This window comes from Pistacia vera, unplaced genomic scaffold, assembly GCF_008641045.1.
Source record: "Pistacia vera cultivar Batoury unplaced genomic scaffold, PisVer_v2 Contig104, whole genome shotgun sequence".
Classification (NCBI taxonomy): Eukaryota; Viridiplantae; Streptophyta; class Magnoliopsida; order Sapindales; family Anacardiaceae; genus Pistacia; species Pistacia vera.
Window position 1 is genome coordinate 767,495 of NW_022195071.1, and position 26,552 is coordinate 794,046.

At 34.2% G+C, this 26,552-nt stretch overlaps 2 protein-coding genes across 2 annotated transcripts; one reads left to right on the forward strand and one right to left on the reverse strand.

Annotated features, from left to right (window-relative positions):
• The first annotated feature begins 1,178 nt into the window (after positions 1 to 1,178).
• LOC116125968 lies at positions 1,179 to 4,550 on the forward strand. Its single transcript, XM_031411685.1, has 6 exons — positions 1,179 to 1,869; positions 1,967 to 2,187; positions 2,557 to 2,773; positions 3,287 to 3,372; positions 3,684 to 3,775; positions 3,931 to 4,550. The coding sequence occupies exons 1-6, from the start codon at positions 1,780 to 1,782 to the stop codon at positions 4,170 to 4,172; spliced, it is 948 nt and encodes a 315-aa protein (XP_031267545.1). The 5' UTR covers positions 1,179 to 1,779; the 3' UTR covers positions 4,173 to 4,550.
• Positions 4,551 to 7,889: 3,339 nt separating this feature from the next.
• LOC116126148 ((R,S)-reticuline 7-O-methyltransferase-like) lies at positions 7,890 to 9,667 on the reverse strand. Its single transcript, XM_031411853.1, has 3 exons — positions 9,452 to 9,667; positions 8,661 to 9,237; positions 7,890 to 8,313 (listed from the first exon to the last, which is right to left on the reverse strand). The coding sequence occupies exons 1-3, from the start codon at positions 9,631 to 9,633 to the stop codon at positions 8,014 to 8,016; spliced, it is 1,059 nt and encodes a 352-aa protein (XP_031267713.1). The 5' UTR covers positions 9,634 to 9,667; the 3' UTR covers positions 7,890 to 8,013.
• Between the last annotated feature and the right edge of the window lie 16,885 nt (positions 9,668 to 26,552).

Below are 26,552 nucleotides of genomic sequence, written 5' to 3' on the forward strand. Positions count from 1 at the left end.
GGCGACTACTGGCTGCCGTCCGTCGGTCGGCTGTCCTTTTGGGTGACTAGGGTGTTTTAGTTAATTTTTAAACTTTTATTGTGGGGATACTTAGCTAAATTAACAAATATAGGGAATTAAAAAAATAATCTAATTATTTTCAGAAAATGTATCAAATAACTATTTTGTCTTAAAAACTTTTTTTAAAAAAAAAAATGTACCAAACAACTATTCAACATTTTATCAAACTTTGATATACTTTTCAGATATTTTACGAAACACTTTTTCGGAATTTGATTCAATTCGATTTAATTTAATTTAATTCAACTCAACTTAAAACACTATTTCAGAATAACATTTTTCAAATAGTTTATCAATCATGCTCTGATTGTTTAGGTAGATAAGGGTGGTGGTATGATAGCACATAAAATAAATAAATAAAAATTTATTATTATTTGATACCTAATTTTATGTATAAATTATTATCCTAATTTAGGATTAGCACATAAACTTTTGATGTTTTTCGTTGATTACTCAAATTCCATTATCAATTTCGAAATCTGACGTCGTCAATTGTTTATCAATATTAAAAATACTATAGCATGCTAAAATCAAGAGATAAAGGTTAATGTTTAGGATCTAATTAATTAACATTAATCTACATTTAGCAGTCAAATTAAGTATAAAATAATGTAATGTAAAATAGTCAAATCAGATGAAATACATGCGGAAATTCGATTATAACAAAATTAACTCAATAATGAAAATTTCAAACATCCTAATCTACTTGCCTTGCAAGCCATGGACCCAGTCCCATGAAATCCTTTCCTTTCCCAACATTAATTAAATAAAAGTGGGTAATTATCTATCATAATCAAACATTAAGATGGGGAGCAAGAGCCATCGCTGTAATTAATCTCATGCCTTCATTTTTGGTTTGCTTTTCATTCTGTAGCTACTTGTACCTGTTTCTGGAAAACTAAAACCCAACTGGATATTTATCTCTCTTTGTTTTGCTCGCTCTGCTTTGCTTTTCCGGGAAAGTTGATTCTTTTTTATTTTATATTTTCCTTGTTAAGAAATCGTTCCGGATTCTAACGCGAAATATAAAGGCATCAAAGTCTTTTCACCACAAAAGATGGGTTTCTGTTGAAACAAACAAACAAACAAAATTTCTTTGTACTTCCTCTCCTTTTCTCTCCGTTTTCTTTCCTTACAAAACTCGCTTAAATTCAGGGTTGATTGTTCATGTTTTGCTACGTTAGATTTTGATTTTGACTCGGAGAATTAATGTTGAATAACAATCTTTCGTTACTCTTTTTGCAAAGTGAAGTAGTCTTTGTTTGTTTCTTGAATATTGATCAAAGCAGAGTAGGCTTGAGTTTTCTTCAAGTTTAGAGAAAATAAAAATTTAAAGAACGGCCACTTGTTGCTTCCCTTTTCTTCTTTTCACTGTGAATTTGATTCTCCGGTGGCCGAACAAGTGTTGAATTAGCCAACATTCACCAGCAAAACACTAAACAGAAATTCGTAGAGAAAACAGAGTTTTATTTTTTGTTAATCTTCAATTTTCTTTTTTAGTATAAAGCGTCCGTGAATTTAGCTGTCTAAACGTCAAAAAATAGAATTTTGTCGGAGACAAAATCTGTTTTTCTCTTTCATAGAAATCAAAATCCCGATAATCTCTCTCTCCCTCTCACTCCGTTCTCATTGTTCTCTGTTTTTCGCTTTCATTTCTTTTCAAAGTTGGTGCTGGGAGCCCTTTGAATCTCTCCCTCCCTCTCTCATTCCGTTGTAACCATGTTTCTTGACAAAGGGTCAACGCAATCTAATCTGGACTGCTTCCTCCATTGCACCACACCCGTAGTCTCATCTCAATTTCTCCCCAAGGTTTGCCATTTCTTCACTCTTGTTTATTTTCTATTCATTTGGGTACTTGAATGTTTTTTTTTTTTTTTTTACGTGATTGTTGGTTTTCTTGTTCCAGACTGAGATTAGGAACCTTAACACGTTATGGCATCCATGGGAGAGGGAAAAGATTGAGTACTTCACATTAGGTGATCTGTGGAATTGTTATGATGAATGGAGTGCTTATGGGGCTGGGGTTCCTATTTCTTTGAACAACGGTGACACCTTGGTTCAGTACTATGTGCCTTATCTATCTGCAATTCAAATCTTCACCAGCAATTCATCTGTAAATGGGTTAAGGTAATCACGTTTAGCTTTTACACTTGCACTTTAAATTGCTTTATTTCTTTGTAAATTTCGTCTTGATTGACTGTGTTGTTGAATTGATGAACACCACATCTGGCTTCGACAGTTTGTGGGCCGCGTTGATTAAAGCTTTCTATTAGTACTGATATTTCTCCATAAGTTTGTAAAACTGAATTTGATTGATTGAATTAGTCAAAATTGATAAATGTGGTGATTGACGTTTTCTTAATCTAGTATGACAGCTGCAGAAATTATAGGTTCTGCAGTTAGATTAGTTTTTTTTTTAATCAAAGTGAGTCTTCTTTCAAATGGTTGTATGTTGGAGAAAGTACCGGTGGAATTAACTTTGATGGAGTTTTCCAGGGATGAGACGGACGATGGTGAGACAAGGGATTCGTTTAGTGATTCTTGTAGCGATGAGAGTGAGAGTGATAAGTTATGGAGATGGGACGGATGCTCTTCTGAGGAAGGAGGATTTGAGCAAGACAATCTTTTGCATGTGAATGATAGATTGGGTTACCTTTATTTCCAGTACTTCGAGAGATCAACTCCTTATGGAAGAGTTCCTCTCATGGATAAGGTACTTTTTATTAGTTCATAGTTTCATAGTCCTCTCATGTACATTTACTTGTAGCTTTTTACTATGTTGTTTACTTTCATTAGTATCTTTTCCTCCTTTAGTTTTTTTTCCAGTTTAAGAGATCAAAACATCTGTGGATTTGTAAGAATAATCTGAATTCCTTTTCATGATAGGCATCTGATAAAGATAAAATAAAACTTTTGACCTTTGAACATGAAACTACATACTTTTGGTGAATTATTAGTATTCTCTTCTCTCACAATCACTAAATACTTTGCATAGAATTAATTAGATTCATCTTGTCTTTTTCTAGTTTATTTTGTCTTTAAAGAGCATTTGTTCTTGCCTTTGATAATATTGTGTATTACCTTTTACTATTCTTTGCAAGAAGAATATGAGGTACGATTCAGTATGTGGAATTCTAAATTAGTGACAATATACGTTGTAGCTTTTTCATGTCTCTTTACTTCATGAAAGAATATGGATTATGGCTTATTGGTTCTTTACTTTCAGATTAACGGGTTAGCTCGCAGATACCCGGGTTTGATGTCATTGCGGAGTGTGGATCTTTCACCAGCTAGTTGGATGGCAGTAGCTTGGTACTTCTCTTTCTCTCTTGGTGTGTGTATACAGGACAAGTAATTAATAATCTAGCAAAATAAAGATAAGAAAAAAGGGCATTGTTGCCACATTTAACTTGTTGTAAAAGAATTTTGTTTTTCTGATGCAACTTTACTGCAGATAGTTAAATGCATTGGAAACATAAACACTTATAACTTGACCTATGGTTTATTGTAGAGTTGTTGACATTTTAATGTCAAAAGAAATGACATGTTTTTCATATGAACATGTCTATATCAATACAAAAAATCATGTTATTGATTTATTGTTTTCTGGAAATATTATGCAGGTACCCAATTTATCATATTCCCATGGGAAGGACCATAAAGGACTTGTCCACATGCTTCCTCACATATCACACTCTTTCATCTTCTTTCCAAGGTATTCTTCTGTCCATTTTATTTCAATTATTTTTGCTAATATGCTCTTTCATTGTTGACTTGTTATCTAGATATATATAATTTTGGAAAGTAATATATTTGTACAATATCAGCTTAGAAATTTGTGTGTGTTGGTATTTTATGTCTATTATGTAGATATGGACCCTGATGATGACATTGAGGGTGCCGAAAGGAAGCGTAAGGAAGGAGAAGGGATCTCTCTTCCTCCATTTGGTTTGGCCACTTACAAGATGCAAGGGAATGTGTGGGTCTCTGGCAATTGCGGTCGGGACCATGAAAGACTAATTTCACTTTTCAGTGTGGCAGATTCGTGGCTAAAGCAGCTGAGGGTCCAGCACCACGACTTCAATTACTTCATGGGGATTAGGCGTGGCTAAGAACCACTATTTCAAGAATTTCCATGAAAGTGACTCTCAGTAAAATCCTCTTTTTGGGACTAGGCTTTGTGCTTTGAGTGTGAGGATTGTAGTTGATTCTTCTCATTGCCATGCTTCATTTTGATGGGCATGGCTTCTTTTGAGGCTTATGCTTGTACGAGAACTCATTAGATGGGGTGTGTACATGAGCTAACCCATCTGTTTTTGCTGCTTTTTAACGCGGTTATTGGGGCTTTTATGTGAATAGATTGCTAGGTCTGAGAGACATAGGAGAAGTTCTTGAACTATAAACTTTTGTGGATTGTGTAATACATTCTCTTGATCTTTAATGAAAATCCACCGGAGACAGCAAATGCCTGCAGGTTTTGCTAAATTCATCAAGTTTTCCATTATATAAAGTCGGTGGATTAGTTCCCTTCATGATAATTAAAGGAAATGTGAAGGGGGTTATCATTTTTTATGCTTTCCATAATTCTATTAAAAAGATACTCAAATTTCCAGATGTCTAAAGCAGGAGAAACGTGGGTCCAAAGTGTTGAAGAAATTACCACTGGTTCTCTTGCACCAATAACAGCCTTACAGCACTCTGTTCTGTGATTAAAATAATTATGTTTCTTGACTTAATGTTGAAAGCAATTTTCCAAGGCCATTTAATTGCAGTTTGACAATAGCAGGAAGCCAATTGCATGTCTGTGTAAGCGCCCATAGCTTCAGTACACACACAGATTTTGTCACTTTAATTGGGTAGCAAGTTAAAGACTTAAAGATGGAATAGCTTCTGGGTTAGGCCAAGAAACATATTTGTTGAGTAGAAGTTATTACATTTATTTGACAAAACAAAATACTCTTTCATGTGGGAACTCTAAGCCTTAAAAAGGTAGGTACAGTAAGCTTGTCAAGACATGTGAACAGTTGGTGAATGGCAGACAAAAAGTGGGTTTCGTTTTCATCAAGGTACGCTGATTACCGTATTGGTTTTGGAAACACAACAAAATTAGAGTAAAATTTCATGTTTACTGCTTTGTCCCAATCCCAAACCAAATATTTTAGAATTACAGAAAGCATTTATGGGTCTGGTCCATTTCCAAAAAGGAAGTGGGGTTACTGGTGTGAACTCATTCTAAATCTTATCTTCTAATGATCCGCACTGGAGCACAACACAATTGGGTATTTGATATTTCTTTAAAATTAGATTTATTTGATGTTCAATGTCCCATCAAACAAAGCAGATATTATCAGGTGATGGCACATGCAGTTGCCAGTGTTTTTCAACTCAATCCCATTTGAACATGTTATCCATTATCAAATTAACATTAAACCCAAACAAGAGAAGAGAAACCTATCTTATCCGGACAAATTACATCATATTGATCTCAAAAGTGCAACCACTAACCAAATGTTATAAATTTATAAATCTAAACCAAAGACTTTTGGAGTGCAGTGCAACTACCAACAAACATATTTAACATCTATTACAACTACACATGGGCTTTGCTTCTTTAAGTCAATGTGAACGTGGACAGATTGGTTGTATGCCACTAAGCACTTCATAACGCACTTTAGCACTATACCAATTTGACAAGTGCCACCTCAAAATTATACTTTCTATTAATTGATTTGGTGCGTTACAGTTTAGGGATTATTATACATTAGTGCCAGATGATAGGATATATATACTCAAAACTTTGTATGTATACCGAAGAACCAATTCATTTTACCTTTAAATAACTGTTGATGTGTCAATTAAAAGACATTTTATGTTATATAATCTTAGGCTCACTTAAAAGCAAAAAAGTTTTTTTTTGACCTTTTTGTTCTTCCAATCCAAAGTCCACTAAATTAATGGGAATAAAAAAAAAATCGATTTTGGGTTGTTGAAGACATGATAAGAGTTAAAGACAAGGTGGACCTAAAGATTGGACTAAGCCGGGGAGGTGATGTTTAAACACAGATCATTGTCCAACTAGTAGTGGTTGCCGGTGGCGGTTGGCATGGATCACTTGACATCTTTAAATTCTACAAAACCCCCCAAAACACAAAACGATAATAGAGATAAAATCTTCGCATAAGACAACCAACTATTTCATGTCATTGCCATCATTCTCATATTTTTAAAATGCTATGTCATCATACTGTGATACCATGAGTGGGTTGTGCCAATCTTTCATGCTTGAAATCATTTTCTGTCCACTTCATTTTTATCAAACTCTAACTCTGTGAAATTAAGCCAGTAAACATTTCTGGGTGCGCTCAACTGTTGCTTGTTGATTTCATTTTCTCTGTTTGGCTTAAAGTCCTTATCTTAGATGAAAGGTATAAAACAAACTAAGTAAGTTTTGAATTTAAGGATGTTTTAGCATCCTGTATAAGCATGGAGCTGAAACGTAAGTTTTATCTTCATCAACGCCATTGCGCCAACACTCTGATTCTAACATTTCTGACCTTTTGTTGTAGCTACTGTGGGCTTTGGCCCTTTGGACAAGTGTGCATCCATGCCATTGAATGAGTTGGACCTAACCCAAACAAGCCCAATCTGGTACGCAGAGAAGTGGGGGCCTTGACAGCTAAACAACTCTATTAAACACAAATAAGTTGTACTTTACACGCATTATCTTGGTAGTTAGTACTGGGTTCTTGTGATTTGGATTTTGGAATGATTTCTTTTGTAAAAGCACTAGTAAAATGAGCCATATCATCATCAAAGTAGAGCTCGTTTGTGATTTGGATTTTGGAATGATTTCTTTTGTAAAAGTACTAGTAAAATAAGCCATATCATCATCAAAGTAGAGCTCGTTTGGCCGTTTGCGGATGACCAAATTTAATTATATATAAATTATGTATGCATCCAATCATTTTGGTTTCGTATCATCTATATACTGAATTAGAGATCTTAATATTGCATGAAAGACGTATAGAAAGCTGAGACAAGGTATCCAATCATCAAAATGTTGTATAGAGTTTTGAAGTTTATTTTTATTTTTATTAAAGGTCATTTGGCATTGTAGACATGAACAGTCTGGTTCCTGAACCGGATCATAATCAATGATATAGTTTTTACATGTCCAATAATCATTTTATGATATGGCTCAACTACGTTGTGGGGTTAATGTTATTAGATCTTGAGTTAAATGTCATTGATTGACTATATGATTATTGTTCTTTACATTTTAGTAGTACTAGTAGGATAATTGCAATCGGGGTGGCCCATTTTTATTTATTATTAAAGAAATCAAATTAGGGTATTACCGAATTGGAATGGTGATGTACTCTATTAAGTATTAATACTGTGATAGATACACAGTCTTACCTGCTGTCTTATTCATTATATTTAATTACTGATTTCAATCAGAGAGATCCAAAGATCAAGAATGGATGACGTTATTAACCAACACTTAAAAGACGGAAAGAAAAAATTATGAACCAAGTAACAGATAGAAATATTGATGAAGATTAAATAATGCTATTCATAAAGAGTATTTGTACATTGAAGTAACAGGACGTACATGTTGATATAATATCATCTATCTCATCTCGTCTCATTTATAAATCACCACTCTTGAATGAATGTTAAAGCAACTTTTATTTTCTCCCATTTGAAACTGGACAACCATTTTCTTCTAAAAACACATCCATGTTCCACACCAGAATGTTCAAATAAACAAATATTATTGAGGAATTATCCACAATCAACAATTTCCCTCTTTTTTTTTTTTTTTTTTTTTTAAATAACTTTAGAAAATATTTATTTAATTTAGGTGGGAAAAGCTCAACGATCCAAAGGAACTTCCATGCTCACAGACAAATGGCTCCGACACATTGTTCAACAAATTATTCATTAATGTCACTGTGGATAGGCCTCAATAATGGAGGGTAAAGCTGGGATGTTGATGACATTGTAGCGAGGAAAGCCTCCTTCCTCCAATAATTTTTTCCATTCTTGTTCAGTCCTTTCCTTTCCGCCAGTGGTGTGTGCAAACATCAGTAGATCGAATACCAAGTCCATGTCGCCAAACATGTTGTTACCATCTTCTTGTAGAACGATTTCAACTAAAACAACCTTTCCAGTTTCTTCCGGTATTGCTTTCCGACAGTTTTTCAGAATCTTCACACAAGCTTCATCACTCCAATCATGGAGTATCCACTGCATTCATAAATTTATGTATATGTTGAGATTGTTTTTATACAATCTTTGGAGTAATAATATTATATGTGATGTGATTATAATTGATTGCTTAGCTTAAGTTGATAACAGAACACGGTATAGGAAAAAGTTCAATTTTATTTAAGGGTTTGCTTTTGATTCGAACCTTTAAATTTTGACTATTAAGTTTAGAACCTTTTTGGAAACAATTTAAATCAAAGTAAAGTAGTTGGATTTAGAAAGTACCACGTTGAACAATTTTTAATAACAAGTCATGTTTTCTTTGGGTTTGGGGCAAGATAATTGATAATCAATTATATAAGAAATCTGAACAATTAAACTTTTACCTTCATGAAAATGGCGTCGGCATTAGGGATGGCCTCAAACATGTTACCTCCAACATTTGAGACCCCTTCGTACTCGGGAGCTGTGGCCACAACATGTGGCAAATCAAAGTTTATACCTTGAATGTGTGGATAGGCTTTCAAAATCTCAACTAGCTCGCCGCCGGTGCCACCACCCACGTCCACCAGCGACCGAACATTATTAAACCCATCTTTATATCGTGATAAAAATGCCCTAATCACAATCTTGGCCGTGCATGCCAAGGCATCATTGAACAACTTGTTGAATTCGGGGTTTTGAGATGCAAAATCCCACATCTCACACCCATGTGCCTTTTTGAAAGCAATTCCACCTTCTTTGACACATTGGCTAAGATAATGCCACGGTGCTAATTGCCATAAATTGTTTTCCATTAGTATCATTGGAGCAAGACTGAGCTCCGAGTCGTGTAGAAGCCATGTTGATATGTGAGTCGACCCGTAGAGAGTATCTCCTCCGTCTGATGGACGGTGTGCAGTGAAAACTCCTTTGCGGACAAGCATTCTCATGAATGCCCCAAGTATGGAATATTTTGGTTGAAGAATGATTCAATTTCTGACCAAAAAAAAAAAAAAAAAAAAAAAAAAAAATAATAATAAAAGGAAAAGATCAATTGAAAGTGCTTTGTACAACTGCTGTGTTCTTTAGCGCTCTAAATTCTAAACAAGAAGATTAAGTATAGCCACACATGAATGATTTTCAATTTAATTCAGTTGATTAAATACTAAAATAACAAGAGATAAGGGTATATATACAGAGAGAGTTAATACTTGAGGCTATTTGGGACAAAGAGATTGAGCCACCATTGGAATGTATAATATCGGCTAAGCGAAGCTCCACAGCAGACTTCAAAGCCATAGAGTCTGCAAAGCCAAGCATGTATTGCCATACTTCTGCTTGGCCTTTTAATAATGCCTCAACTTCTAATGATCCCATTTTCTCTCTTCGATTTCTCTGATATGTTTGCAAGCCAATGAGTTTGGTTTGACCTAAAGGAGTTGGATGATGATGTTAATTTATAGCCAAAGCTCTGCGGTAGTCGAGCAACTTGTGATAGCTTTGTGGGGCAAGGGGATCGATCCCGTGATTTTTTAAGCTGAATCTATCTTTATATGAATGTGAATATCATAATAAATTTAATTAGGTAACCTTTCAAAATTAAGGGGAAAAGAATTGAATTTTGTCTGTACTATGTTAATTACACAACTCCAAGGTTTGCTTATATGATCGTTTGTTGAAGAAAAATCATTTAGGTTGCATTTGGTTAGGGTTATGGAAAGATAACTCCGATATTTTATCTTTGATTTCGAACATTCCCTTGTTTGGTTGCAAAATAATAAAAAATTTCGATAATCTTTCAATACCAGTAGTGATTACTATTAGTGGTAATTAGATTACCAACTCAAGGGGTGTTATTTTTTTATTAGCGGGGTAATATAATTTTTGTACCAATTTTACCCTCAGTTAATAAACATTTTGGATACAAATGCCCTCATATGTCTACCAAATAACAATTTGCCGAAATGTATGAAATGACTTCTATAACCTCATAAATTTTTTTAGACATAAATGCCCCTCACTATTTACGTGAATACCACCCAAAATAAGTCAACCCTAGCAGATGACTGCCAGCTGTTGACAGTCGTCGGAACAGTGCATGACCGACCAAATCTAGCTATTAACGGCCAAATGCACAACTGTTAATGACCATAGATCTGGCTATTAATGGCCATGGATATGGCCAGAAGAATAGAGTTGGTCGTTTTCGGCCAAATCCATGGCTGTCTAGCCAATTTCTGCTTTTGATCTGATCAAAAACAGCCAGGTCGGTGCACGGTCGGCCAGATCAGACCGGCCATGCACCGTTCCAATGAATGTTGACTACGGCCAATGGTGGTGGCCGACGGTCGGTAGTCATCTTCGGGATGGGGGTATTTTGTTAAATTTTAAATTTTATCTGGGTGTTGTAGCTAAATTCTAAAATGTAAGGGCTTAAAAATGATACTCTAAATAATAATAATATTATTAAACAGGAAGGGCAATTTAGTAAAAGGCTTCTCCATAATTCTTTTATTCCTCCCATCCTAACATATTAATTATTTATACCCACCAATTTAGCCAAACATATTAATATAACATTCCTTATTAATCTTTAAGGTAATATATATCACTGATAATCCTATATTTTTAGTAATAAAATATTGTTGGAACCAAAAGTAGCCTTAGGAGTATATATATTTTATTATTTTAATTTGAAATATTAATTGGTCTTTTTATATCATTCACTTAAATAATACACTTAATATCACTCACTTAAGTGATCATATTATTTGTTGATGTGTGATTTTGACACCAATGACCTCACACGTGTAAAATGCTAAGAAAGTCTTATAAATTACACATGAATGATTATAAGAGTTGATTATGATGCATAAATTATATATGTTTGCAGATGCATAAATTATATATGTTAAGATTTTTATAATGGTTCAGATGCTTAAAGCGAATCCTACATCTACTCTTATTTTATTATTCTCTGACTATTTTTCTGATATTGTCTGTAAGACGTATAAAAATAGAGAAATGTTTTGTTTACAGAGAAAAACTAATGGTTGAAGTTCTCATTTGTGCCCAACTCTAATATGCCTAGCCTCCTCTTTCGTGAAGAGAGGTGCTCATTTATACTTTTGAGGTCAATGTAATAATTGATTTTGCAAGTTACCTTGACACGTGAGGACCACTCGTTAATTCTTATCTTAAAATGAGATAGGATTGATATAAATATCTCTTTGAGGCGATTGTATTTTGATGACTAATATAACTTTGTCTTTGAGTGCTTGTTAAAATCTAATTGGTGTGTTTGACATTGGTGTGTATTTTTGGCACAACATTATTATTATTATTATTGTTTGTTGTTGTTGTTAAAGAATTAGAATGAAAACAATCATCAGGAATACATTTATAGTTTATGGAAATAATTATTGGAAATTATAACAAAATAGATATTATAAAGGACGGCATCTATTACCTTGTTTTTATTTTATATAATTAGAGATGATAGCTTTTGATTATAACAATTCAACAGCACACTTTAATGCCATTGAATCTGCAAAACTAAACGTCTGTTGCCATATTTCTACTTGCCCTCTCAAAGAATCCATTAGCTGTCATTTAGGAAATTACGGAACTTTCTTTATATCTTCAAATTAACCATGTGATGGAATTTATTTTAGAGCAAATGACATGTTCCCACCCAAGGTAAAGTGAAATGCCAAGTTCCCACCTCTGGTTTTATATATTCCTTAGAGTCACGAAGAGTGGGATGAATTCCCGGCTGTATTTCCAGTAAGATGGGGTCGTGACAAGAGAGCCCAAGGTTTTGAGTGCAAACTCATCATTTAACTCTTTAACCAAATGAGTGATATAGACTGAATCTGATCCGTAGAAAGAATATTCCACATAAACCAATACATATATAAACCAGATTCCAACTTAAGGATAAAAGACTAGAATCAGAAACTGAATTTCTGAACCCCTTGGCTTGAAGAGCAGTTTTAAGCTTGTCAAACCAGGCTCTAGGAACCTGTTTAAGTCCATACAAAACTTTATTCAATTTACACACAAAAGAAGGATGAGTAGCTAACTCAAAACCCATTGGTTGCTTCATGTAAACTGTCTCATTCAAGGTGACATTCAGAAACACTTATTCATATTAATTTTGTTGCATATCCCAAGAGTTTGTAACAGCTAAGATTATGATAATTCTAATGGTAAAGGTTTATGACTGGCTAAAAGCTTTAAAGTAGTTCAAGTCCGGTTTTTGTTGAAAACCCTTAGCCGCTAACCTAGTTTTATACTTTTGCAGGACGAAAGACCAAACCAACCTATTCGCAGACTCGGAGACCCCCGATCTTTAAATAAAAGAAAAAAAACCTATTCGCAGGCCTGGGTGGTGCCACTCTGGTCAAGCAAAAATTTTCAAAATTTACGTATAAATAGACGAATTTATGCGGAGTCCAACAGAACTCTTCAATTGTACAACTACTGAAAACTGGTACAATGCATGCATGATAACAATGTAAAATTGGGCCCAAGTTTTCCTTTCATTATAATTCATATGTCTTTTACACAAATAGTACTGTTTACAAAAATGCATTTTAAAAGACAAACAGGGGAATAGTGTAGCTATTCCTCTTCGCTTGCCGACGCCCCTCCCTGCTTCATCACCTAGATCCTGCATCCACAAAGGAAAATACACGGGTGAGCACAAATAATGCTCAGTAAGTAAACCTCTCTATCTGTCTGTCCCCGTAAGAATAACTCTTAATTCTTTCCTTATACTATTTCTGATTCTACTCTGTTTCTACTAAACATCATGGCCTCATCTAACCGGAGGTACGCCGGATGGCGTTCACACAGCACCATCTCGCTCTCTATGGCTATCGGTGGAATTCATAAAGTACCAACCCGTTCTTCTTAGTGACTACCGAGTGAGGATCCAAAGCACCAACTCGATTCTTCCTAACTATCGGGTGGAGATCACCTAGCACCTACCCGTTCCTCATGAATTTTGGGTAACATTCACCAAGCATTTACCCGTCTCTAGTCACTATCGGGTGATGATCACAAAGCATCGACCCGCTTCTACTAAATGTTGGATGATGGTCACAAAGCATCACCCCACTTATCTAACAACTAACCGGTAGTGGTCACAAGCATCTACCCATTTCTACTACTCATCGGGTGACGATCCAAAGCATCGACCCATCTCTAAGGGCTATTCGGTAGTGATCACAAAGCATCAACCCGATTCCCATGGCTATCGGGTGATGATCACAAAGCATCAACCCATCTATTCTACTCTTCTAATTCACTCTATTCTAGCATTTTTCAATGCTCTCTACCCTTAGAGTAGTTATACCCACCAAGCTCTCTACTACTAGGGTAATTGCATACACAATTTTCTTACACTTTCTTAGGTCACTTTTCATTGCACCATTAGTGCCTATGGATGGTTCATCTCCACTAATGCACTTATGAAATGCCACATGCAATGTTGCAAGAATTAAGGTTCACGACTCACACTCAAACCTCTATTAGGCATTTCATCAAACAACTCATGTGCACTATAAAACTCTATTATAGCAATGATTCTAAAACTTTTTCTCACCATCCAAAATGGGGAAAAACCCCTTCACAAGTCATAAAACCTGTCAAAGAAACACTTCCAAAAAGGGTTCCATAACACCCCTTCAATTCCCATCTCAACTACCTTGCCACCCCAACATTTCATTTCTCATATTTGCAAGGTGTAAACATTCACAAAGCATAGAAATCTCTATTTAAGCCTTCACACATGGCATTTACATGTACATCACATACATACATCATTTCTATCAAAACCCTAATCAAGAGAATTCATAAATCTCAACTTGGGTTGGGTTTTACTTACCTTGTTTATGGAAGACTTCACAAATTCTTCCTTTCACTTGTTTAGCTTGACTTTTCCTCTAATCTTAACCAAAAGAATGAAACCCTCAAACTTCAATATGGGTTAAAACTCCCAAATCACACAACTTAGAGAGATTCTTACCTTAGGAAGCCTTAGGTTGCTTTTCTACCTCAAATCACTTCAAAACCCCTTGGAATTCCTTGATCAAAGAGAGAGAAGTTGAGAGGAAGAATAATGAAGTGTTGCGTTTGAGAAGAAGAAATGAGGGGTTTGTTAATTCTAATTCCTTTTAATGAAATATAAACACAATCATTCCCATTTTGCCCTTACTCTTCTTTGGGAATTCCATCTATATCCTTTGATTCATTACAAACTCACCCCCATATCAACATATTCTCCATGAAAAATCCTTACAATTAACTCCCCACTTTTCCTGCTATTAGGGTAGAATGGTCAAATTGCCCTTAGGGAGAAAATATCTAAAACTTGAGCAACATTTTAATCGGCCTGTCGCCGCGGCGAAGAAACTTCTGTCACCTGCGGCGAAACCGTCCAGAGAGTTTCCGGTGGTTTCAACACATCTTCGCCGTGGCAAAGATTCTTCTTCGCCCCGGCGAAGCTCGGCATACTACACTTCTTCTATTTTTAACCCATTTCAAGGCAATTAACCACACAACACTCATACTAATAACTATCAAACAATATTACCAAAAACAACTCAAATGAGGGCGAAAGAGGAAATAATAACTACGTACCTCAAGTGGGGCGTTACATCAATGCCATTGATTTGCAAAACTAAACACGTGTTTCCATATTTCTACTTACCAACATCACCAGCCAAAAAACAAAAATACCCTATTTTGGTTGTCAATTTGGTGTTGCACGGATAACTGAAAAAAATAATATTAGAGCTACAAAATTGGGATATACAGTTTTGAAAGTATTGTGAAGCCAAAAACGGAGCCGTTTCACTTAAGTATATTCAAGCCAAAACGGGGTCGTTTTGTTTAAGACCATTACCGAATTTCAGCCGTCAGATCAAGACAGATCCAAGGGCTGAGAATTACTAATGCAGACATATATAAAGAAGAGCAACAGTGATAAAACGAGAGAACGCGTTTTTGTTTCTCGGGGTATTAGGGTTTGCAAAAGAGGGAAAAACACTAAGGTTGGGTTTTGCAGAATCTTTCTGGGTGTAATCTGGGTTGATTGAGAGAGGGTTGCGTTTCCTTCTAGAGGCTGGTATTTGTCCTCTGTTTCTTGCAGATTATTGAGAGATTCTTGAGTGCTTAGGCCTTGGTGGGTGTTAGTCTGTTTTTGAGCAGATTTGTATTCTTGTCCTTCTTGTAATCGTAGAATATCTTCTTAGTGCTGTGGGCGTCCATATTTCGGAGCTCAACGTGGATGTAGTCTATCCAAGATTGGATAGACGAACCACGGTAAAATTGTGCCTTGTGTTGTGTGTGTTTTGTTTTTGATCTTTAATCTTGTGTGTGTTGTTTGTGTTGCGAATTTGCTTATTAGGCTTAGGTTATAACAAGTTTCCATTCCATTTAATTTTTGATTTATCAGGTATGTTTGCATAATTAATTACATAAACCCATCATTAATGTTGTATTGACAATTAAGTTTGTATATGTGTAGATTATATATACGATTTTATGGCTCATGAGTGGGATACAAACTTTGATAGATAAACTTGGAAAGTATAACACTACTAGTTGAAAATTGCATAGTTACGAAGAAGTTATTTTACAACGAGTGGTGTGACATGTATAAATTATGTATACATACTAATGTTGCACAACTCTTTTATTGTCACATCATTCATCTACATCAACTAGTATTTATTGAGTTGATTTTGTATACAAATTCATCCATTCACTTTGTGTTATATTAATTTGTATAAAGAGTGTATACATCTAGTATTATTTTTTTACTATTTAGGGTTTAATTTATATGTTTAATTGTTTATTATGAAATATGCTCAAATAACTTATTATGCTATAATAACGTTTTTACCATTTTAACATAAAAAATTCAATTATAAGACTACAAATACACCTTGATTAATAATTAATACGTTATATACAATAATAATTCAAACATGGATTACAAATACTAATCAAGATGATATCTTGAATAATAACTTGTCACACCAACGACATAATTAATTTTAAAGTTATCACATCACCAATTTCTAAAGAGCAATGTTACAAATACCAAGAGATCTCATCCCAAGTTATGAGTTATTATATGCCATGTTGGACATATCATATGTCATATTAAAAACTTTATTTATATATCAACGCCAAATATGATTATACATCAATTGAGATGTGATTTTTTAAAAATATTTCGGGACGAGTAACATTATTTATTTCTAAACACAAATTTATTAAAATTTAAAGTTCTGGTGAAACTTATTAGTGTATAAAAATATAATTGTAAACGGACATGACATACTAGGAAAATGCCTCGATAATGACTACTTTGAATTCTCTTGCTTAGGGTTAGAGCTGCCTCCATAGAATATGGTTATTGGATTGGATTGGACCCAACAAAAGCTAAATCAAGAAAACAGTTGTGTCTTAATTGTCGCTGTTCTTTTGAACCCAAACCTATCCAAATCAAGATTTAGCAGCCATGTTTTTCTTTTTCTTATTTGAAAAAAAAATATCTTGGATGTTGGACGACTTAGAAAACTTGTTCAAGCATGGAGCCCGCCTCTGAATAGTAACATAGTCATCTGAATAGTAACATAGTCATGATCTGACATGCTATTTATCGTCTTTTTGTCTTTTTATAAGAATTCTATGACTTTGATTTCTTGAGTTGACGTTATTATATGACATGTTGATTGAAATGTGGAGCTATAGGGCAATTTTTCCCGTGATTAAAAATGTAAAGTGCTCCACACGTTTATCAGAGCCTCTTCGCGGCGTTTAGATCAAGGAATGTTGAATTATTAGAATATTAGAGATTTGTTTGATTTATTATTCTGATAGTTTTTAGAATAATTTTTTGAAAAAAGTTAAATTGGACGGGTATTACGATGTAGGATTTGAAAATTAACAAAAATATCTCTTATGTTTGTTTATTTACTAAACATCCCTATAATAAAATATTAAAAGTTAACAAAAACACTCTCAATCCACCCATTAAATACGGACAGCCGGCCACCACCGTCGGAAGGTGGTCGGAGTGTTTTTGCAATTTCTAAAAAAAATATTTGGGGGTGTTTAGTTAAATTAACAAATTTAGGAGGTTTAAAAGAAATTAAAAAATATAAAATAATATTTTGGGAATAATGATATTTTACTATTTAACTTTTTTGGGAATACTAATAATAGTATTCCCAAAAGCGAAACAAACGGAGCCTAGATTACTGAAAAGTTAGATTACCTTAAAGATTATTGAGAATCTTTAAGAAAATGTGTTTAGTTAATTAGTGGGTATGTTATATTAATATGTTTGGTTGGGAGGAATAAATTGGTGGGTATGTTATTTAAATTATTGAATTGTCCTCCAATTAAATATTATTATTATATTATTTTTTAATATTGATTATTATTTAGATTGTTATAACCATTGTTTTAAAAACCGGATCGGAGGGCAACCCACTCTGTTGGCTGGGTCATGGTTCAACCGGTTGGATCGATGATATCATCACACATCATGATGACATCAGCACATTTTAAAAAAAAACTTTTATATAGGGTTCACATGCTACTACAAGAGTTGTTCTTTACTCTCAGGTCTGCACCTCTCCTCTTTGTTGCATTTGCATAGTCTAAATACCAATGATGCTTAAGTTATAAAAATTGTAAAACCAATTACATACACATAAGTTGATGAAACAACATTCTCTAAATTATTGATTAGTTACTACATACGAACCCAAATCCTTAACCATACAGGAACAATTCAATGTAATGGTTGCCCCTGCATCGTCCGTATTGAAATAAATTAATTCGGTAATGTCAGCATGATGACCATAAATCATGTATTATTCAAAATCAGCTCCAACAAAATGATTTCAAAGGCATATAAATCAGCTTTCTCTATTATGAGTTCAAAATGGGTATATTCTGGAATTAAATACGTAAATAAAAAGGTCATATACATTTAATAGTAAATCATCAAGTAAATGATTGCTGAAAATTCTCAACCAAAAATGTTTGCTTAAGGTCTATTTCTTCATTCATGTTCAAAAACCAAAGAATTGTATCATATCTCAAATTAAATAGGCCCTAGAGCTATATCAGCAAGACTGAGGGAATTTTCATACCCAAATGCGCCTCTTCTACTAACTGTCCATCTGCCAGCAACCTTGCCAAACCGAAATTTCCCACCTGTTTTTGAGAGTGATGATACATAATAATCAATGTTGGTATACGTATTCAGTGTATTTCTTGGAAATTTTCAATTAATCAAAATTAAAGAGAAAATATGAATTGCAGAAAATATGGAACTGACCTTTGGTCTGAAGTCATGGGTGAGGGGGATGTTATTAGGTCTAAAATCTCTATGAACAATGAAACATTTCAGATTTCACAGCAAAGGTCCTGAAGATTACAACTCACCTTGAATCAAATTGGATTGTCTAGACATGCATGCTAATCAGCTTTCATGCGTCGATTTCCGGCGAGGGAGGAACGCGTCGTTGCGATTTCAAAGACTGGAGTTGCTATCGATTTTAGCAACGAATGGTTGCGATTGGCATGGGTCGTCAAGATTGAGTTTTGATTTGTGATCTTTTTCAGATTTTCGCAATTTCATTCAAATTTTTTCAGAGTTTTTTGTGCGTAGAGGAATTGAGGAAGAAGAAACTGCGCAGCGGAAAGGGAGAAATTAAGGTTTTTTTCATTTTTCAGTTGGACCGGTTTTTCTTGCGGTTCGGTTGGACCGGCGGTCCACACTGTTCACGCGGTCCATTACGGGTTAAAGCGGTTTAATGCGTAATAGCGGGTTTAATGTTGACTCGAACCGGACAAGTGACGGGTTCACGGTCCAACCGGTTGGACTGGCCGGTCCGGTCAACAGTGGTTATAACCCCTCTGCATTTAAAAACTTAGCAAAAACAATCCCATAATAAAAAGTTTAGAAAATCAACATAGCACTCCCACCAACCCAGCCACTGTCGGCTGTCGACAACCAACGTAGGCCACCGGCAACTGGCAACCTAACGGTGCACGGAAGGCAGGAAATGGCCTCCGTGCGTCGTATGGCTATTTCCGGCTAGAGATCTGGTCGAAAATGGCCAGACGTGGCAGATCTAACCGTCGACAGCCAGATCGACCAGATTAATGACATTCGTGATCGACTAGGTCCATTGATATGGCAATCAACGTCTGTCAACGGCCAGATCTGGCATGATCTGGTCGAAAATGGCCATATTGGCGTACAACGACCATTTTTGGCCTTTCGTGAGTCGTTTTCGCTGCGGCAGTGGCTGGCCGCGACGGTGGTTGTCGGCGACAGGTGGGTGGGGGTGGTGGCTTGGGTGGGTTGCAATTTGTTTTGAATTCAAGGGTAATTTGGTCCAAAAAGTTAATTAATTGAGGTGAAATAGTAAAAACAACATTCATGCAAATAAATTTAAAAATAAGGGCATTATTGTCCTAAAATTTTATTAATAAGGGATAGAATTGTAATAGAAAAAAGATTACCCTGGTAATCTTATAATACCTAAGAAAATAGAGATAATCAGATTAACTCCAATATTACCAATAGTAACAACTGTTGGTATTTGAGAATTACTGGAATCTTATATTACTTGACAACCAAATTTAGTAATCAAATAATATAAGATGACATAACCCTAGTAATCTCACATTACCCCCAACCAAACACCCCCTTCAATCTTTCTTAAATACTTTAAAGAATTTATGTAGTCTGAACATGTGAAATGTTAACCTTGTAGATTGGAGGACAGTTGCTTCAATAGTGGAGGTAAAGATCGTGTAAAAAGTTGACGAGTGAGGAAGGGGAATTCCATCTCTTCCACTAGTTCTACCAGATACGAACATCATCAAATCTGACGTAAGAACAAACAGCAATTAACTTTGAGTCACGAGTGAATGTGATTTTCCGTGGCATTGGATTCAAAGTCTCCTAATGTTGCCAAATTTATGAAAGTAAACCACCACCACTACCACTGGCGGACAATCCAGTCTGCAAACGAAACAGAAACGGTCAAATTGAAAAATGATAAACCGAGAGACCGGTTCTGGGCGATGTTAACATCTTATAAGAAAGCTCGTGAATTCCTGATGACCAATTTTGGTACAACCACCATAACTTGACAAAAAATGAATTAGGTCAGATGTCAGTAAGCGTGTAATCATCATTAAATCCATGGGTTGGTGTGATTGTCAGGATGTAATCCGGCTTTACGTCCCATTTTCCTTTTTCCAAGCTGCTTTCGCACGACTTGCTGCAGAGGAATAGACGCGTGTGAGCTCCATATTACTTTGCAGGTCTGACGTGTGCGTGTTGCCCTGACGGGAGCAGGTCACCCGTAACGTGACTTTTCCCACGTCAGCCCTTTATTTTCCCGGGTATAACATTGATCAATTGTGTTTTCGTACGTGTAAATTTGAAGATGTTCTGTTTATTATTTTGTAAACGTATTAAAAAAAAAAAAAAATTAAAATTTGATTGAAATTGGATATCTTATCATAGAAAGTTTTTACTTGAATACTAAGAATAATACTAATGGACAAAGCCAGAGCTCAATGGGCGCTGGACTTTTTTAATTTTGCTTTTAATTTTTTACGGTGCACCTTTTTTTGTAAATCTTTCATTTCTCGTATGTAAACTTTGTTATATACATTGTTATTGAAGTTTAAAAGGTTTTGCTAAGAGTATATACTGATTATATATGTTATTTATTTAATTTATGTGTTTAATGATAATATTACATGTTTTAAATAAAATCTTTGATTTTTTATCTAGTCTTATCTTAAGTGAAGTTGACATAATATTAAATCACTTCACTCTATATCTATTTTTCAAAATCATAAAAAAGAATATATAATTTGGGACGAAAAGTTTTATAATTTCTTGTAATTTATATGCAATTTTGTGAATTTTGTGAAAGTGAAATTGATTGGTAGCTCTTCCTTATGATGTGAAACCAAATTACAATTTACAAGTTACACTAAAAACAATCGATAAATTAATTTATACACATGGTGGTAGTCCTGAGTAGAAAAATATCTATATGTGTTAGATTTTCAAAAAATAATTGAACGGTGATGATGCATTGGAGTACAAATCCTGAGATAAATAATGAACATTATATATATATAGGTAGAGAAAATAAAGAAAACGGATAAAAGTAAATGCGACATAACTGTTTATGTCATTGACCTATATGGGTTACATCTATGGTAATAGTATAACAAAGATTTTTTATTATAAATAAAGAGAGTAGAATGATAGAACCTCCTTGGTAAATTTTCGGTGAGAGCAATAATTGGAGGAGCATAATGGACCCTCCACTTGAGAAAATTTTATACAAGTTTTAGCTTTAGTATTAATTGAGAAAGGCAGCTGTTAATGGGCCCTTGACTTTTGAAATTTTGCTTTAACTTTTTATACTATTAAAATTTAAAATTTAACCTTAAGAATAATATTTGTTGCTTTCTAATATATAATTTTGTCCTTAATTATTTATCTAGAAAAGATCAGGTAAACTATTAGGCTCTTTGGTTTTAATTTACGTCTGTCAAACTCATAGAACCATTCATAATAGTTTAATTAGGTATAAAACTATTTGATGTAGACGCAGTTTCATAGAAAAAATCAACTAAATATCCAGGGAAAAAGGGTAAAACAGGAGGGGATTTGTTTTTGACTGGCAGAAGGTGTTCCAAAAAAAGCTTATACTTTCTTTTCTAAGTTTCATGGAAGTAGCCACCAAATTCAATACATCAAATCGACTTGACCCGTGCTATAGGCGCAATAAAATTTCCAATTTTAACTTTAGAATTTCATTAATAAACGACTTGACTCATGACATAGACGCAACTTCATATTTTCTTCCTCCAATTCGAAAGCTTGTGAACTGTGATTTTATCATACAGTGATGGCAAGTGGACCAATTCAACTACCATCACCTTCACGTAAACTGATTTAAACATTACGTGGCTTCAAATAATTGGTCTTTTCATAAGTCTTTGACCATAAGTCAGTCATAACTCATAAGTGAAGGTAGATCATACAGTGTTGCATGGATCTAACTGTACCCAATCCTATATAATTGGAATTTAGTTATTATGATCATTAGACTAAAAAGAAATCAAATAATCGGCCCCTAGATCAAGTGGCTTGATAAACGATCAACAATATATAAATAAATAAAATAAAAAGAAAATTGATAAAAATAGATGAGACAAAGCGATTTATGTGTTCACTTATTTGGATTGCTTCCACAATAATAGTATAACAGAGATTTCTCACTAAAAATCAAAAAATAGAATGATACAATCTCTTTGACAAACTATTATAAAATATATCCCTAACAAAATTCAGCATATTGTAAAGTGAAAAAACTATTGAGTTTGTATTTCCTAGAAAACATAGGGATGATTAACTGAGAGATGATATGAAACAGAGAAAGTTACGCTAACATATACCTCATTGAATTTCAGCGTTGTCCAAATATGATGAACAGGGGATGATTAATTTGCTTAAGTAACAAGAGATTCGTGGAATATTCTTCCATAAGCAGCCAATTGCATGAAGAAACAGAATTGGATGAACTTTATTAATAAATGACACATTTCACTGCTCAAATCACCCGAGTGAGAAACATCAATAGATTATAATATTATATACAGAGCAATCCTTTCATGGCAGATCTCAACCTACCATGCAATCTTGCTGGCTACTGTTACATGCCAGAGATATCTGTAACTTCCTTCTTCTGACCAAATGGCAGATTTACAAGTTGAAGCACACCATTATCGAAAAATAAAATTGTTGTTTTAAACTGCAAAAATACAATAGGATACATAAAATGCAATCTCTCCTTATAACTAATAGCTTCTTGGTGTTGGATTTAATTATGTGAATGGGTATGGAAGTAATTTATAGAGTGGTTACATATTAAAATTTAAATTAATGTAAAAGTAAATAAATAGATTTTAAAAGACAAAAAGAAATAAAAATGAAAATGAAAACAGGTTGGCAGAATCATCAGAATTAGGCATCAAAACTTGTGTCGATAGCAAGTTGAAAACATTGTTGAGACTAATTTTACATATAAAAAAAAAAAAAAATACTAAACTAAAAATAAAAAATTTTATATTGTATATTAATATTATTATTTCTTTAACAAGGAAAAAGAAATTTAAATTGACTCGCAGTCAAAGACAAAATTACCCAAAACAAATGTTGAAGTTCCCAACCGACTCCCTAAACGCTTAACGAACTTTTTCTCCTTTCTTCTTGACAAGGGTTCCGCAAGTGTAGGGAATCATGCAAGTAATATAATTTGAGTAAACGGATGTCGAACCCTAAAGAATTACTAGTTACCAAGTACCAAAATAAACTATCCTACTACTATTTGATTAACCAAAATTTTATAAGATTAAATAATTAAAACTAACAATTCTAAAACTAAAAACTAACGAAAACAAATCACAAATCAAATAAAAAAGTTGGTTGTAAAACAATACGACTAAACTTAGGGCATAGATTTCACACCAATTTACTTTTATGTATTGACAATTAATGCTAACAATGTTAAGCTTTTTCTACAGGCTAAACTCCCCAGAATTTCAATAACTTTATCTCGAACAATTACTGGATTAAGCCTTTATTAATAACCCAAAATATCTTTAAATTGAATTTAAGTCTTAAGAAATCATTACGCTCTATGAAATTTACTAAATCCTCATAGATCGCGATAACCTATCTCTAGCGTCCGCTTAATCTATGGTTTTATTACATTAGACTAACTAGATTTCATCTCTCGATCTTAACCTAGTTCATTAAATCAATCAACTCTCAGGCCTAAAAGAATTGGAGCATTAAAAATCATAATAAAATTGAGAAAAGATATGCTTAACAAATATTAACAAAAATCCATCAATACATATTCATAAATTGGGTTACATCTTATCCCTAAAAACTTTATTTAGTTCATAATTGAATGAAAATAAACAACCACTGTAAAAATAATAAACATAAGATAAAGAAAAGAGTAAAAGAAAACTCCTCTAATTGATGATCCAAAACTCCAAGAATTGATGCTTTAATCTTCCCAATTGCGGCTCCTCTTCTTTCTTTAGTTTCTCTCTCCTTCCCATCTCCTCTAAAACTAACTAAAGACCTTTGTTTATAGTGCTAGGGTTTTTGGGTTGAATAGAAAAAAGTTTAATGCAACTAAAACAAGTGAAATTCAGACTAGGCCTTACATAGCCCATACAGGCCCACTCTCCATCGCTGCAGCGACATAAATATTCATTGTGGCAATCGTTCTTCCCATCCTACAAGTCTGAAATATTCAGAATTTGACAAGGTCATTAACCCAAAAATTGTAGCTCTCTGAATAAGCTTTCCAGCGCCCTAAGAATTATCCAATTCTGATTTCTACAGTTCAAGTTATGATCAAAACATTGAAGCATATTCATCCTTGAAGAAATTCCAGGATTCGAATCTCATCTTTAAAGCACTGTAACTTTCTCGTTTAACTTCGATTCTTGATCCGTTTGTTCCTAGCCATCACCAATTCAATCTCCAACATTGTGCTTCATTCGAATATCATTTATGACATAAAAATACTCAAAATACACATGTGATCCCATAAAAGGTATTTATGAAATAATAACTCAAATTTCATAATTTAAACTAATTTTTCCACAACTAATCTAAATAAATCACTAACTAAACACATATTTTCAAGCTCTTATCACCTCTTCACTATAACAATCAACTCACACCTCCGTTTAATTAAATTAATATTTTCGAAATATTTAATTCTTTTGCAGTCAACACAGATCTCCACCATCCACTCACTCTCTCATCAACGGTTAAAAACATGCCTTCACTCACTCTCACTTCGACCCCAATCACCACTAATACTATCCATAAGATTTATAGTCCAAGACTCCAATCTTTTGAAAAGCCCAGCTCAATCCCCACTGACGCAAATATGCAATGACTTGTATTCATTCGGATTGAAATCTTCTCCATGGAAAATCAAAAGTTTCCTATGCAATAGCAATATATTAAGATGTCTATAACCATGAGGTATGGTTCAGTTGGTAACTAAGCTCCAAGTAAGGCGAACTTTACCTGCAATGTCAGGAGTTCAAACTGCAATGGAACCTTGTGGCCAGGGGAACTTACACGAGCCCCGATCGGGATTAGTCTCATACCTTCACGTATAGGGAAACCCAAGGCTTTTAACCAAAAAAAAAAAAGGGGTACTATAATCACCACCACCACCATCATATGTGCCAGAAGTCTTATCCAAAACTATGCATAAATCTATCATTGCCAAATTAAAAATTAAGGCTTGCCTGGGAGAAAGGTACATTCCCTCATCTCAACAATCCCTTTTGTTGTAGTCGATTTTTCCATGGCCATTACATTGCTCTTAAGATTATAAAACTGAAACAAAAACTAGATGATATTGATTTGCGAACATGAAGGCATAAATTTAGTTTGATGAATGACATTGAAAATCTAGAACGACCAATGATAACTCTCTAATTGATTTATCGGAGGTTCATGGAAGAGATCAGGATATGAGTTCTTTAGTTAACTTCTTGTTGAGTGAGATTAGTAATGAAGCAAACCCCTCCATCATTTTCTTTGTAGGGATTGGAGGAATTGGTAAGACATGTCTTGCTCAACCAGCTTTTAATGATGATAAGGTAAAAGTTCATTTCAAAAAGCAAATATGGGCTCATGTCTAATTCTTTTACTGAGATTAGGATTGCCAAAGAAATTCTAAAAACACTAAATCAAGTTGCACCACATCTAGTTGAACTAGAAATCACGTTGCAGCAAATATGTCAATCTATTAAGGGCAAAAAAAAAACTCTTCTTTTATTAGATGATGTGTGGATTGAAAATGCTGAAAATTGGGAACGATTAAAAAATTCGCTGAAGGGTAGTTGTCAAGGGAGTAGAATTTTATTGACAACACATAAAGTGAATACTGCAAAAATGATGGGAACTACCAACTTGATCACACTGGGCAAATTGTCTGACCAGGAATTAATGTTGGTCTTTGTTCAGTTGGATTGCACTACAAGAAAGGAGAAATGGTGAGTTAAAAAAAATTTGAATATATTGGTCAGAAAATCATTGGCAAGTGCAAGGGTTTTCCTCATGCAATCAAGATTTTAGGAAATCCCCTATGTTATAAAACTAATACTGA